At 38.1% G+C, this 16,471-nt stretch overlaps 1 protein-coding gene across 1 annotated transcript; it reads right to left on the reverse strand.

Moving 5' to 3' along the window:
- Positions 1–2,959: 2,959 nt before the first annotated feature.
- On the reverse strand, positions 2,960–16,198 carry pggt1b (protein geranylgeranyltransferase type I, beta subunit; the record flags this gene model as incomplete). Its single annotated transcript, XM_079251568.1, has 9 exons — positions 2,960–6,332; positions 7,870–7,978; positions 8,470–8,654; positions 10,477–10,522; positions 11,902–12,034; positions 13,702–13,853; positions 14,170–14,234; positions 15,527–15,645; positions 16,071–16,198. The coding sequence occupies 9 exons, from the start codon at positions 16,196–16,198 to the stop codon at positions 6,166–6,168; spliced, it is 1,104 nt and encodes a 367-aa protein (XP_079107694.1). The 3' UTR covers positions 2,960–6,165.
- Positions 16,199–16,471: the final 273 nt, after the last annotated feature.

The raw sequence follows: 16,471 nt of genomic DNA on the forward strand, positions 1-16,471 counted from the left end.
GTGCCATTAAACACATGACTTGTACCAGCTTTTAATGTAACAGTGACCAAAAACTTCCAAGCACTCTTCAAGAACAAGTGCTGTTTTGTGTCAGTAATAAATTTAAGTTTGATAAAAGCATTGCAAGTCCTCATTTGGTCAGAAAGGGGCCAGGTCATTCATTTTGAGGCCTTTGATAGCAAGCGACATAGTAACATAGACTATTATGAAGCATTGTCTTGCATGTCATCATGTAATGTCGTGACTCTTCCAGAAAATGCTTGCAGGTTTGGGAATGTCCAAGGCTCTCCTCCACTCTGGTGATATTGGAAAATAATAAGCATTTAATTGATCTTTTTTTTTTTTTCAAAAGTATTTTGCTTGACATTTAATTGTAAATAGATCAATATTTCTTAAACATCTTAAAAGTATATTATGCTTGTTGATATTTATGGGTTATTTAAAACTCTTTTCTCTTTTGGACTCTATTGCCAAGTAGTCTTGATAATGTAGGCCTGTAGGTAGCAAACACTTCAGCCACTTCAGAAAAAAAGCAACCTCATCAATGTATGGGAACCATTATCCTCTGTTACAGATGTAACAGCAGTTCATGAAGTCGTATTGAGTGCTAGTGCTGATGTGTAAATTTCTGTGGAGACGACACTTAACTGCCCCATAAAAAGCCAAATGAACCACAGTCCTCTTCAGATGAATGGAAAATCAATATAACACATGGCATCTTAGTACAACTTCAGTTAAATAACGCAAATGCAGAAGCAGTATAGCTAGATGACTAAACATTTGTCACGTATGATGCAAAAAACGTAAACAGCATTTCTATCCCCGTCATTAGAAAAAAAACAAATCAATACATTGGATAATAAGAATATCTTGTATTTTATGGCTTTACATGTGTTTGTCTGATAAATACAACAATTATTGTAGCATTTTTCAAAAGGCACAAACAGCCTGGTAGAAACTGTCAAAGGTTAAAAAAAGAAATTTTGTATTGCTTTAATGTCATATTTCCAGGATGTCTATGTGAATGTAAAGTATAATTCATGGGAGACAGAGAGGTGTAAGTAGTGTGCTGGCAAAGCCCAACCTAACCGCAGCTGTAACTTCATGTCAAAGGAGCATCACATACACCGATTTTGAATGGATTTAAATTACGTGAAGAAAAAAAAAAGTGTTTCAAACTGAATCATTTTCTCAAAAATTTTCAGCCACTAAATGTCCGATTCAGTGCTGTGAGGGGTTTTTAGGGTTGCTACATCCAGACTGGATATCCACCAGGTCACTTTGGCTGTGCTACTTCCCCAGGTGGGAACTAGATGTTCATCCATATGTGAACTCTATCGTGTGAAACTTCCCCTCCTCCACAGCTTTTAATTGGGTCTTAGTCACTGACCTAGTAAAGAAAGACACACAAAAAAAAAACAACCTCACCAGTCAGTGTTTCTGAGAGCTCTATCCATGCATGTTACAGAAAAAATAGGAGGCAACTGAAGCAAATTAGGGAAAATGCTAACCAGCTGTCATCTCTGAATATAAAAATAGATAAACAACAGTTGAGTCACTGATGCCCACAGTCTCACATTTAGAAGATTCAGCTGTTGTGGCTAGTAGATATTTTTAACAACCAAATGAGTGATGTCATGGTTTGCCTAGTTTCCTTTTCCTTTTCCAAAAAGAAAAGATATTTTCCATTAGATGCCAACATACATGATGGGAAATTAATTCTGAGTAATAACAACTTAGGTGCATAATGTATTCTGATACAAATAAAACTGCAATGTTTGACCCAGCAGAGGATCAAATCTCAGTTTTGAAGGGTTCAGTAATTCTAGTTGTTTTTGTTCTCACTTTAGGAGGAACCTATATGAAGAGATACATGAGCAATTCAAATTAAGTTGGTCCGTTCACCCTGGATGTTGAATCTAATTCAATCGTTCATATCATCTCTAGCCTATCTGCATTCTCAAGTTTTGCCACCAAATGTAGCCAACAAATCTTCATCAATAAAACTTCACAGCTCTTTCATATTGCTGTAATGTATTTCAAATGAGGCCGGAAGTCCTATATGGCCTTTGTAAATTAATCCATTAGTGTGAAAAAACTGCTGCAGGTCTGTCTGTCTGAAGCCAGTGCAGAGCAATGTAGCTGCAACAGAAAGGCAACTTTACGTCATCTGCATTCATGTCAAACAGTCAATGTGACGCCTTCTCACAAGGCTGTGCTGAGGAGTAGTGAGGATTTTTAAAATGTACAGTGAAATTATTGGAAACAAACTTTTACTTGTACTGCAAGATTTGCTCATTTCTATTGAGCAGAGCAAAGAAAGATGAAGACTGTTTATAAGACCAGTGTTAATGCAGCACAGCTTAAATTAAACAGATTATATGATCTGCGGCGCACCCACTGTGGGTTTACCAAGACAGAAATTACCAGTGAACTGTTTTTAATGGGCAGCCAAAGATTGCACAACCAACTAATTACTGTCAGTTTACAGCAATGTTTCAGTCTAGAGTTTGCTCTGTCGCCTTTAAATGACCTACTGCAGATTAAAGACGGGATTTTTCTGTGACATCCATCTGATCCTTCCCAGTTTGCAAGATACAACTGAGAAAGGAAAGAACCAAACACATTTATGTCACATTTCTCATATTCCCAGGTCATGGGAAGCTCCAAGCTAGAAGTGCTGAGGTCTTATAATAGAACAGTTACACATTTTTAGGCACATCTCATCAACCAAAGTTATTTAAAATAAATAATTTACTAAATAACATGACAAAAATAGGTTACAGATATTTTCTGGCCAGCTGCTGCCACTGAATCCAATTTTTTGGGGAAAATTGTTGTGAAAATTGCTAAAATTACACCGAAAACACTCCAAAACCACAAAAGGTTGTCAAAGTTAGTAACCATTTTATTCAGCATAAATACAGTTAGCAAATCAAACCAGAGACCAACACTGTGTCCAAATCCAAAGCTGAAATATGCAATGAATCACATAACATGGAAATCTCCATGTCCGGTTCATCTTTACGTCTCACTGATGTAAACACTTTCTGATCTTGAGCACTTGCACAATAAAAGTCACATATTTATAGACATTTACAGTTATCTACACTCGGGAGTCCTATAAAGCATAGAAAAAATAAATTCCATTACATTTATTGTTACATCATTTATCATTACAGTATGTATAAGCAGTACTTGATTATAGAGAAAGGTCTCAGGATTTGACAACGTTGGGTTTTGGCTGCATCTTTTTCACAGTTTAGCAACATCAGTTTATTTTTCTTACATTTTTTTTGTGAAAGTGCGAAGCTTAGGTCTGTTTCTGTGTTGTGGGACTTAGACCACTGACTGCAGAGAGATGTGGTAAATACAACAACAAAAAGACCCATTAATAAGCAAAACATGGAATAAAAAAAACCAACTGAGGCCGCTTTCATCTGCAGTAAGCGTCAGATCTAGCCATCCTAATCTTTTGTTTCTTTTTTAATTATAAGTACTCAGTAGTTTCTGTTTCAGTGAATTCTTTCCTTTTTCTGGAAAATATCAGACATGAACAAATCAGATAACTTCTTCCAGTTAAACTATGCATAGCAGACGAGGGGAGGGCTGATAAAAAACAGAGTACACGCTGCTCTTCCTATATCTGAACATGTATTTGGGATACACATCTTCCCCTCTCTAGGCAATACTGATATTCACTGCTTTGTAATTTGATGGATTTAAGTTGAAAGGAAGCTTTATGAGTAGCCAAATCAGAAGAAGCCATTCAGTGACCCAGAACAATGCCACATGAGGCACATTACAGCAGCAAGTTGGAGAGAATGGCTTATGCCATGTGACTTAGTCCACATATAGTATACAGAAGAGAAACAGCCTGAGGGATTTAAATTTGAAGTAAACTTCATATCAGAGGATCCATAGGAGACAATATCATGTCATCTAAACTGATCTGGCTTATGAAGCGGTGCTGCAATAAGCAAATACCATTCAGTGCATTTTTGCCTGAATTTGAAATGGCAATAAAACTCAGGACTGCCCAAATGATCCCTCAAAAATATTGTAAAATGTTACATTTTTCTATGCCAAAAATGGAAACGCACACAGAGCCTGAATTATAATAATCACATTATCAGTCTGAAGTTATATTTTAGTCACACAAAAAGCTGACAAGTAATTTCATACATTAGGCAAATTATTCTTTATCAACAGAATATTTGACAAAATGTCACTTGAGTAACAGTCTCATCACCTTATGTCTCGGTTTGAGAAACCAAAAAAAAAAAGCATCAAAACAGTATATCACCAAATAAGAAAATAGCTTTTGGGCCAAAAACAAGGCTGGGTTCAGAAAGGAGAATCCAGGCTCCGACAGTTTACCTTTAATAATTAATGCTTCAGATTATTTATTTATCCACCTTTCCTCCCATCTTCTCTACTTTCATCTGTCTGACTGGTCTGCCTGCTAAACCTAGAGGAGGGAGGCTTGGAAGGAAGAGAAACAAGACCAGCTTTAAGACAGCAGCCATACCCAGTCGCAAGTGTATTGATAAACTCTGGCAGGTAACATGAAGGCAAACAGGTGACTTTTGTTTCTGACCAACTGTGAAACTGTCTCCTCGACACTTTTCATCACAAGGCGATTGTTCAGCTAGTGGTCACACAAAGGAAAAAAAAAAGGCTTGGCTACAGCAGGAGGAATCCCTAAAACTGGAGATGTTGCTTTCTGAGAGTCAGAGCTGATGGGAGGGGTAGTTCCAGGTCAAGTTTAGATCATATCCATTTGAAATCTTAACCTTTCCCCCCCATTTTACAGCGAGGAGAAGTGTTGTGAATGATCATGTGCAGGTGGATTGTAATGCTTGCAAGCATCTTAGCAGACAACCAAATGAGTCCTGCCTCAGCGATGGAATATCCAGAGCTGTATGAAAGAACTGCTCAAGTCCTGGGGGTGAATCACATTTATGGAGCATCGCACTGAACAACAGCTGTTTCTTTTTCCTGACACTTGGTGGTATGCTCATGGCCATTGTTCTCTGTTTTGCCCTGCATCCTCTCAATAACCAAAATAGCATGTCAATTTTCAGGACAGTTCAAAGGAATACATTTCCTGCAGTTATGAAGCCATTGTCTCATCTTTCTTCCTTTGGTTTGCAGCTGGACACTGCCTTGCGGGCAGTAAGGAAGCAAACAAATGCAGTTTAGATCAATTCCTCTGACTGGACCCAATTTATTTGTTTCATTGCCTTAGATTTTGGCGAACAAAAACATGTATTTTCTATCATCAGGAATGATAAACCCCTTATTAAATATACATTTAGGGAAGCTTTTTCCAGTTTAATATATTTACCCCTGAATATTACCAGCCCATTTTAATACATTTTCATTTAAGTTTAAATCTTTAAACCTCTTATATGCTGAACAAATAGTGAAGTGACAATCTACGGACAGTGACGCTAGGTTAAACTATCTTCTGGGACAATATTTTAAAAGTTCAAGGGGGGGCTGCGTTGGGAGGGAGGCAAAAATAAGGAAAACTTCTCAAGAAAATTAGCATATGAAAAGAAACAACATAGCAAGCCAGATTGTGAGATACCTCCAGTGCGATTTTAAAACATGATGTTCTTGCATCTCAGGTATCCCCAAATGATTGTGGGTTATAATTGATTTTAAGAAGTTCAATTTGATGACTAAGTCCAAGTGAAACAGTTCCACAGTGTTGATTGGCTGAGGTGTTGACTATGACTATGAGGATATTGAGCAAGAAATATCCAAAGGCCATTATCTAAAAATAAACAACAAAAATATGAAAAACTCATCTGAGGCATCTGGTATTTCTTCAAGTCTCCAGTGACTCTGATTTGACTTTCTGGCACATTATTGTATTCTTACAAACCACATTGCACACCGTTATTGACAACGATGTACAAAAGAGAAACAAAGGCAGCGATGAGGAGTGGCAAATATTGCTTAAAAGAAAAGTTGCTCAAAAATTAGGTCCCCAAAGTTTTCAACTTTGTAACCTGAATCTTAATGAAAAGATTTTTTGAATAGCTAAACAATTTTGAGACACACTGCAAAAGTCTGGTTGCCTTTGACCGACGAACAAAAGCTGTTCCTGACTACTAAACCTGTTACGAGGCAGCGCTGTGAATCATCCTGCTGTCAGTGCGGTCTGCCACAGCTGCCAGTGCTGTCCCTCCATGTCTGCTGCAGCTGCTGGAGGTGCTCAAAGGCTCTCTGGGTGATGTTAAGAGCTGGGTGGACCTTCCTCAGATCTGGCTCTCCAATCAAAGACAGACCACACAACCCCAGATAGGCATGGAGCGGGTCTGGCAGAGAAACAACATGGGAAGAAAGTAGAAAAAAAAAAGGAAGAAATTAGGTCAGAGATGGTGGCGTGTCATGGCAGATGCACCTGCATGTGACAGATCTGCTAAGTCTTCACAATATTTTTACGAGATAAAAGATGGTAGACCCCAAGTCCTTTAAAATATTCCAAATAACAACCATAACCGGATTCCACCTAAAAACCTTCAGCATTGTCTTTTGTTGTCATGCACCTTTAGGTATACACATACACACATATATATATATATATATATATATATATATATATATATATATATAAATAAATAATGCATTCTGGGTTGCCCCTTGACCGCATCATTCCCCTGGGAGGAGGTTAAAAGCTGCATGGGCCAGCAAATGGAGCAGTAATCGTATTATAATAAAATGACAGATGATTGAACAAAGACATCAGAATCAATCAAAGTACCATTAGCTGCATCAATCAGGGCTCACATTCAAGGTTGTACGGAGGAGACGTCGCAGTGTAATGTGTGATTTGATTAACCGGGACATTTGCAGTGAATTGTTGAATTCATTTTTCTGAACATTGCTCGCCTGGAACAACGAAACGTAGACAAGACTGCAGAACAGGGAGCAGTGTTGTGGTTTGAGTTTGACTCAGAAATGAACCACACAGTTCTTACTCAGGTTTAACGTCAGAAATCTGGATTTAACCACCAGTTGAGACAAATCAGGGAACATACTGTATATAAAAAGGCATGTGCATGAATGATGAAAATTGTGTAATTTCTACCCTTAAATGTAAATTTACCAACAGCTTGACTCATTACAACTTAAAATTTTAGCCAGCTTTGCATCAGTGGACAAACCTTGGCCTTTCCTGCATGGTAGTAAATCTGCACAACACAAATATCCACTGATAAAGCCGTCTCTAAAACTCTCCATTACACAGTTATGTTCACAAGGCCCTGTCGTCCGTCATTTTTCCTCCCCGTCTCTTCTACTTGTCTTATTCTTGTAAAATGAGGAGCTCGTTCTCCTGTGTCCTCGGGCCGCCAATGAACAATCGCCTCATCAATTACACATTACAAGGGCAGGCAAGAACACAAACACAGCTCACAAATAGACCATTGAGGTTTAGGGTTACAAGAGCTTTTTTTCCATTGATCTCAAGTAAAACTGGCAACCGCAACTCCACCCTGACCTCGCTGCACCTGTGGAGGGCAAGGCAGAAACTATTCAGCTGAAAAGGAGAGGAAGGAAAATAAACTGAAACTGCTTAGATCCACCACCTTTTTGTCCTTAATGTGAGATCTTTGAAGTTTGACAAAAGGGGGATATCAACCTGAGATATTTAGCTCGCAATGTTTCCCCTTTCATGTGGCTGTATAAGCATTATAGCACAAAAATGTTTTAAATGTCTCTGCAGATACAGAAAAAGAACAACACTGATGCAAGATAAACAACTGTTGCCATATTCCTCCTTTACCTTTTCCTTTGTTTTTAAGTAATGACAATATGTTCCTGTAAAAGCCACCTCAAGGTCAAAATATTTACCTGGATGGCTGTCTGGCCATTTGGCGAAGCCCCCAACCAAGCGATCTTGCGTGGACAGGATGAAGCTCCTGTTCTTTTCAAAGTGTGTGTACTGGAATACATCTAACAACTAGCACAAGAGGGAGGAAAGAACAGCAAGATGATGAAAACAACAACAACAAAAAAAAACCAAAACAATGTTTTTCCATGAAATCTGCTTAATAAATAGTAAAATGTATCAGTATGTAGGTGTAGATGAAGAATGTAATCAAAACTAACACTTGAAAAAGAAGAATAGCAGTGATATAAACATCACATTTGGCAAACTGTGCTGTTTCCACAGACAAATACCCCTTTGCTCCTGTGGCACAGCCATAGCCCCAAAATTCATAGTTTTCCTGAAATGAGGAAGAACTAGTGGTTTTGTATGATGTGATTACATGCAATGTTTTTACAAACATGCTGCACGTTATCTGCATTTCAGATCTTGAGTGTATAATTTACACAGCTATAAAAATGCAGGAAGAAAGGGTTCAAACGTCATTAAACGAGTTAAACTTGTCAAAGCATGCCGACGGGTGCGTTTGAATGCGTGCAAGTGTTCGTTACATCTGTCCTGACCTCGAGTGTTGCTCCCACCCAGAAGGAGTAACATGTGTCTACAGGTTTGTTAGGTCGCCCGTGGAAACCACTTTGCTGCCTCATGATGCACCAGCGCCGGATCCTGTCCAGCTCTCGCTGACTCAACGCCTCCTCCAGTCGGCCCATCAGGCAAAGAGAGGCAATGGCGCAGTACGTCCAGCCGCCTGCACAGACATGGACATGCATGGAGCACTCTATTATAAAATAACTGCTGTAATCTAGTATTTTGCTCTATTTTCTCATGTGCTCTTAACCTTGACTTGATGTCAATGGTGATTATTTCAATTAAATGTGAACTTGTGTATTCAGAAGCATATATTTATGCAAGTACGCATGTGTAAGTTTGCTTTTTCCCATTTGTGAAGCAGTTTGCAATTCTGTGAATTGATTCAATTTTTATGAAGTCATAGAAGTGTAAACAAATTATTCTGCTTATATTAGATTTCTGATTTCTGACATTATATGAATGAAAAAGAAAATCTCTGATAATTGTGGGTAACAGGGAACCAGATGATCACGGATGATCACACACATACTGCTAAATAATTAATAGCATGCTGCTACTTTAACTTTCATCTTTACATGGAAATTATAGGAAAGAGGAGATACTTTGCATTTCATAAGAAGATTTGACAAAAACTAAAGTCTTTTTCATTCAAATAAATGTGTTTTAGGCTTTGTTTTTCCACATATCAGCAATTTAATATAGTGTGCAATTCCCCTGGAATATCAAGTTTAAGACTTGGGATGAACAGTGTCTTCCAGACAGAGGGAAAAAAAACCAGACTGTAGATGGCCAGGGCCTGCCTTTTAATGGTGTCTGCGTGGGCATGTACGGGCAAGGGAAATGAAGGAAAAGGTTGGGTGAAGAGATGTAAATCTGCCATCTTGTTACAGTTGCCTCTAATCAAGCAGACCCATCTGCTGGTAGCACAGGAAGAGGAAATAAGAGGGGATAAACGCAAGTATGAACTGGAAATTCAAAACCTTTCACTCCTAACAGTTGGTTGAGGACAATTAACTTGATGAAAGAGCGCAAGAAAGGTAGTAACACACACCAAGAGCTTAGATACAAGGGAAAAAAAATCACTTGTAAATGCAACAATTCTTCCTCATGAGCCACAGCATGTCATTTATAGAAAACTTAGACGGGGGAAAGTACACAGCCGGAAGAGGAGTCAAATGTTAAATATGGAGTATTTAATGTAATGCATGAAGCACTGGACAGAAAAATCACATTTCTTGCCCAGGTACTTATGTTTCTGTAATTCTATGTTTTATGCACTAAGCAACACAATGCAAGAGCCTGTGCACACAGTGTGGGAGGTCTTCACACTAAGCACACACCTCAAGGGTAAATGGGTAATGGGCCTCAACTAAGCATCTATATTGATGTTGACTATGATCAATCCTCAGAGAGGTGGCTGGCTTGCAGAAATGTAGAACAAACAACCAAGATGCAACAGAATCTGTCCTAACATGGTGTTTTCTTTTTTTACTTCATAGATTTCATTCACGTCTTCGCATCACAACACTGTGAGGATATATGTCTTTCAGCACACCAAAAAAGGTTAATAAGGACATGTCCCGAAGCAATGCTTTGAAGTATACGAGTGTGTGTAGGATGAAGGTTTTGGTGCCAGAATAACAAGGTTTAATTTGAGCAAGGGAGGGATTAGTAAGAACAATGTACTGTATCTATAGAGATGGATTTCAGTGGCTAATCCTTTAAAAGCAGTTATTCCCATCAGCCACTTCCATGCTTTCCACTTCCACACAAATCTTTTGCTGCAATATAAATCCTTTGACTTGAAAGTCTAATTGAATCAGAAATTTGAATTCCCTAATAGTATTAAATCTCTTCTAAGTTCGTATACTTGTGGTGCCAAGAATTTTTTTTTTATCTCTTAATAATAAGAGTATAAGCCTGCCTCATAAGTGCACAATAACCTTTAAATTATGAATTGTGACTGAGGACAAACTCACCATGGGATTCCCTCCCAGCTCCCTGACCGAACCCGTTGTCGTATGACTGTAGAGAAAGAAAAGTAAATAGTTTCATTTATAAAATAAAAATGCTGTTGACCACACAAAACACCTGAAGAATGAAGACATATAAACCACATATAAACCGACAGACCAATCTTAGAAACTACATATCCATCTAACAAGCACTATTTTACAAAATGTCACCATTAACAAACAGCGCCTGGCTGTTTTAAATGGCATTGTGAACTACAGAACTGCTCAGCCGTGATTGGCTCTTGTCAGAAAACCTCTTCCTGATTGTTTTCACTGGTCTTGACTACAGACATCCAATGGTCACTTCTTTTGTCTGGCATTCAACTGTGTTGCAATCAGTGTCAGCAGTGAAATTTTACACAATCTTTACTGGGAAAAGTAAAGAAAAGATTTTTAAATTAGATTATGTGTGGTTTTATATTCCAATAATATACCTGCGATCTCCAATTTTGCATTAAGTACTTTTCATTAAGTACCTTTTATTCAACTAGAAATACAATCATAAACGTGTAAAAAGTCCAGATAGGCGATACCTGCCATTTCAGCTTTTTAAATGGAACACCACAGCTAAAAATAACTTTTCTGACCTTATTTTGAAACTACAAACGAGGATAGTGTTACTTTGAAACTGTAGAACACAGTATTTTGAAGCATGTTACAAAGAACAACTGCCTACAAGTAGCAGCTTAGACAAAAACTAACACAAGCATAACAACAGATGGCAGTCACTTGGGAAAGGCTGAATGTTTCGAGCTTTCTTTGGTCCGTCTATCCTGATCAGACCTAAAGGTCCTAAAGGAACAGCAAAAAGCTTGTAAATAGATATCTGGCGTCAACCAAACTTTTAGCATGCCTGATAAACTTGTCTCAACACAATACAACACACTAGCAGGTACTTTTTAAATAGAAAGATACCTGAATCTAACTGTCTTGGAAAAAAACACCATTGGAATTCAACTTGTGGAGAAATCATTGTTAAAATACATCTTTACCCTAATAGGTTTGATACATACACACCCATTAAAACAATGAAACATTCTCTGTAATAAAAACACACCTTGTGCTAAATGTGAACATAAGCTGAGGCTTCACTGGGACCAGAGTGCATTTATGTGCCAAACTCCCAGACCAGCAAACAGAAGTTAAAAACCTTGTGTTCTTCAAAAGGTAGGGCAGATGAACCTCTGCTACAGCTTTAAGACGATGACGATGATGCATTGCTCAGTCCCCTCATTTATTATAAATGAAGTATTTCTAGGCACAGTGCCTCCTGCTGAAGGTGGGTGGTCTGCCCCACTGAATGGTGCAGAAGCAGCCCTGTTGTCCACGTCTTATTGTATTTACTCACTGGAGGATTATCAGTTTATTCCATCATTCACATCTACTTACCAAACTTCCTCTGATGTACTCAATGGCCTTCTGGATGTCCATGCCTGACCAGTCATCCAGCATGTAACAGATACTGGCTGCACAGTAGATAAACCGTATGTCATTTTCACTTCCTTCTGGCACAGCATAGAAACTGAAAGCAAGACACAGACAGACAGACAGACAGACAGGAGAGCAACACAAACACACTGAAGATTATCTTACTGTGTGCATTCAAGATATGCATCATGCCATGTCAAATACTATAAAAAGTCTGTCAACTGAAATTATATTTATGCTTTAAGAGTCTGTTACGTGCTCCAGATTTGGTAGAGTTTAAGCAAATATGTGTGTGTGTGTGTGTGCAAACATGGACAAAGAACCCATGACAGGGCTTCAGAAATACCACTTAAATCTACATTAAATGCAATAAGCTGTTTTTTTCTTTTTTCTCTTAACTTAATCACTGATAATTGCTAAGAACCTAAGGAGCAATGTGTTATATAAACTCTTTTCCTCTCTTGAATTTAGTAAATGGCAGCTCTTACTTCACCATGCTGAAAACCGAACTGAATTTCTTTCTCTGTGAAGCAAAACGATTCTTGCCTCCATGATGCTGCTGTATGACAGGCTGCACTTCCATGAGCGCATCTGCTCCTCAAAACATCATACTTAATGCTGATTTTGTGTTTATAGTTAGATTTACTTAGTCTTATGCAGGGATCCTCAATCCAAGTCCTAAAGGCTTTCCAAGTGTCTCTACTGCAACACACCTGATTCAACTCAGTGTGTATTTAGCAGATATGTGCAAAGCTTGTCCAATTCTGAGTCAGGTGTGTTCCAGCTGGGACACTTGGAAAACCTGCAGGACACCAGCACACGAGGACCAGGATTGGGTATCCCTGGTATAATGTATTTCCTTATCACAAAAAAGTGGGACTGAATCATAAGATAATTTTAAATTATTTAATTTTCAAAGATGAACTAATTTTGTAAAAACAATAGCTACTAAAAAAAAAAAAAAAAAAACCATACATCGCTCTGGTGATAAGGTTCAGTTGCTTTGTTAAAAAAAATATGGTTGTGATGCAACTACATTAGCTCCTCGCCATATTGCGGTTCATCTTCTGCTGTCTTGCTGTTTCCCAGATGTTTTTTGTATGCAGCACTGCATATTTAAGTATGCAGTGTTTGATGTTCTCCTTCTGCTCAATACAGTTCTCAAATATTATCAAAAGTGATATGTCGGTGTTTAAGAACATTCTCGTCCAGAAAAAGAAAAGGAGCGCCAGCAACTTCCTATAACCATGCTCTTCACTCTGAAAAAGACAGCAGCACCTGGGCCTTCTGTGAAAAACGACATTACAGATGAGGATGGGGACGCAGTGCCAGCAGAGAAGCTGTAATATATTTTATGTTATGAATAATTATCTAGAAATTCACATAGTTAAATATGTAGGTTTTTGAGAGTGTATAAAGTGTATGAGAATGTTGAAAATGTTTACTACAGATTGGGAAAGGCCTATAAACACTGCGAGGAGAGATAGATAGGTAGTAACATGCGTTTGAATTGAGAGAAAAGTCGTCATTTCATGGATTTTATTTTTTGCGAGGTGTTTTCAGAACGTAACCGCTGCAATAAACGAGGTACGAGGTAAATGGCTGCAGTCTGGATCTCACATTTAAATGTGAGTAAATGTCAGAACACATTAAGACTACTAGTTGTTATAAGACCTCAGGTGTATCTGAGTCAGAGTAAAAGTGCCAGAGTAAATAAAACTGTTAGTGAAAAAGCATGTGTGTGTGTGCGTGCATACTGACCTGCCGTCTTCTAGTTGCAGTGCTCTGAGACCAGCAAGACAAGCCTGTTTGTTAACCCGACTCAGGTCATCTCCCAGTATCAGCAGAGAGCACAGCCCAGTGTAAGTCATTGCTACATGGCCACTGTCATAAGGATGGAGCACACCAGGACCCTAAGGAAATTATCAGACATTGGACATAGCTGAGGAAAAGATTATTATTATTAATAATAATAATAATAATAATAATAATAATAATAAAAATAATCATCTGTTGGCTATAGGAAAGGAATTCTTCTACAGTCTGGATGATCCATGAATAACCCAAACACCATAGTGTGAGAGCAAAAGAAAATAAAAAATCAGTACAGAGATTGAACTGGTTCCCAGTCAATCAAAATAACATATTAAACTATTGCAAAAGGAACACGCACTGTATCCTGAAATGATCTCTATGTTCTTTATGAGGACGATAAAGTTAAAAAAGTACCTTAGTGCTATATGGAATTCCAATATGTGAAGATCCTCGAAAACCACAACGACTTAAGTTGGATTCTGGGGGAAAACAGAAAAGAAGTTTTCTGTTTCTGCAGATCTCCTGTTAAAAGAAAAGTTAAAAAACAAAGCATACATTGCTGCCACCTGCTGGCCAATATCAAAATGCCTACAATACAGAACTAAAGGACAAAATATCATGGGTGGACAAAATTCGTAAACAAGTCATATGTAGATCGATACATTTGTGTCCCACACTGACGAGCAGCCTTGCTGCCACTGATCATGTTGCTCTACAAAGTATTCTTTAGTTTGAGCTGATAGCGCTGCCATTTACCATCTGTACCAATACATTCATTCATGAATTTTCAGCTTTTTTCTTCCAAAAATGAAAACACACTTATTACAGATGTACGTCATGTACATAGCAATTAATCCAGTAAACACACCTGCGCTCTATTGGACATCAACAACATGTCCATCAACAGCAGCTGAAAGTCTTCACAGTTTAAAAAGAAACTTCATTAGCATGCTAATGACACATTAGGGAAGCACAGGTGGCTCCAAAGCTGAATTTTCTTTCCTGTCAGACTCCAAACATATGGAGCAAAATCAAGCTCAATCAAGCACGGCCATCTCTCCATCATTTTTTGTTGACGTCTTGAATAATTAATTACAGAGACTTCTAAACAGGTGGAAAAGAATGAGGGAAAACCTTCTAACAGCAAGTCATTAAAAGCTGAAAGCTTTTAATGACTTAAAAGCTAAATTCTCTAGATGAACAGATGTAAGGTCGCAGTAATTTACGTAAGGACACTTGGAAGCCACTATCTGATTTAACATACATAAACTATGAGATTTTGTCAATTTCCAGTTTGACAAATCAGAAATCAGCAACAATATTTACTAAAATGTCTGCTTGAGGATGGTGGTCGTAGATCAAACTCCCCCAAAGTCCCCATCTGTCAGTCCTCCAGCTATCTCTCTCCACTCCAGTGGAAATGTGAAAAATTATGTTCAGGCCTCATCACTTGCTTACAAAAAGTGATGTTTTTCTTAATGTGGCTGTCCATTCCACTGTCCAGCTATGAAAAATAGACATCTTGTGTGAGTCAGTGAGTCTGGGCTGCTGAAAGCTTTCAATAAAGCTGGTCATTACTTATTCGGTGTAATCTAAATCAAATACTGATTCTAAAAGTCATCTACATTTCTTAGCAAGCACACGTGAAATGTCAGCTTCTTTAGCTGGGAGAGGCATTACGAAATAATACAGTATCATATAATCTCACTTAGAAACCCGTTGTGTTTACAGTGACGTGTGGAGACAAAAGGTCATACAATTTCAGACTTACTATCCTCTGTGGGCAGAACTTGTAAGGAGTAAATCCACTCAATCATGCTGTTTCTATCAATCACATCAAGGGCGTCCAGCACATCAAGACCAGACAGGGCGAAAAATATGACAGTTAACCTGGAGAGAGGGGAAGTTTACTCATTTAAATGATTTTATATAATTCATTAATTCATTTAATAACCCTTATACTGAGTAACAATTTTGCGTGTTATGTAAAGATTAATCATGAACATGATAATACAACAAATGAAAGAGCATCAGAACTTAATGGACATTTCATTAGCCTCACTTCCGACTATAAATCACCTTAAATTCTGATTTTACAAACATTTTATCTAACTGTTGATATGAGCTAAACTTAAAGCATTTCAGTCTGTCATAACTTCCTATCTATTTTGTTAGAAGGTATGCTGAGATGAGAAGCACGAGCCTCCATTCAATCTGCTGATTAGCCACGGCTAGCTCGGATGCTAGTGAAGTTGTTCAACAAAACAAATAAACCGGAGCAAAAAGAAAACAAATCCTCATCCCAGTGTGCTCACCTGGTGGTTTCCAGCGATGCGTATCTCTCCGGTAACACCTGAAGCGTTCTCTGGAAAAATCGCACATGTCGATCTTTTAAAAAGTCTATTTGTTCAAATTCTTCAAACTGGTTCTCCTCTTCCGCCATCTTTGGATCCGCACCTATGAGGAACCTCTTCCGGTGCGTTTATTTTTCAGTATAAAAGCGTCAGGATTTAACATTTACTTTAAAACATTTAAAAGGTGCAAAAGAAACATTTAAAGGCACATTAAAATATAAGGATTAAAACTAAGAAAAAACTATTAAACAGAAGCAGAAGAAGCTATAATAGAAAGAAGTAGACAACACAATACAGTAGGCAGCGCATGAAACAGACATCTTATTCTGTAGATTTTAACATTGCTGACTGAAGCTGGCCAC

This window comes from Telmatherina bonti (genome assembly GCF_933228915.1).
Source record: "Telmatherina bonti genome assembly, chromosome: 13".
NCBI classification, from domain to species: domain Eukaryota; kingdom Metazoa; phylum Chordata; class Actinopteri; order Atheriniformes; family Telmatherinidae; genus Telmatherina; species Telmatherina bonti.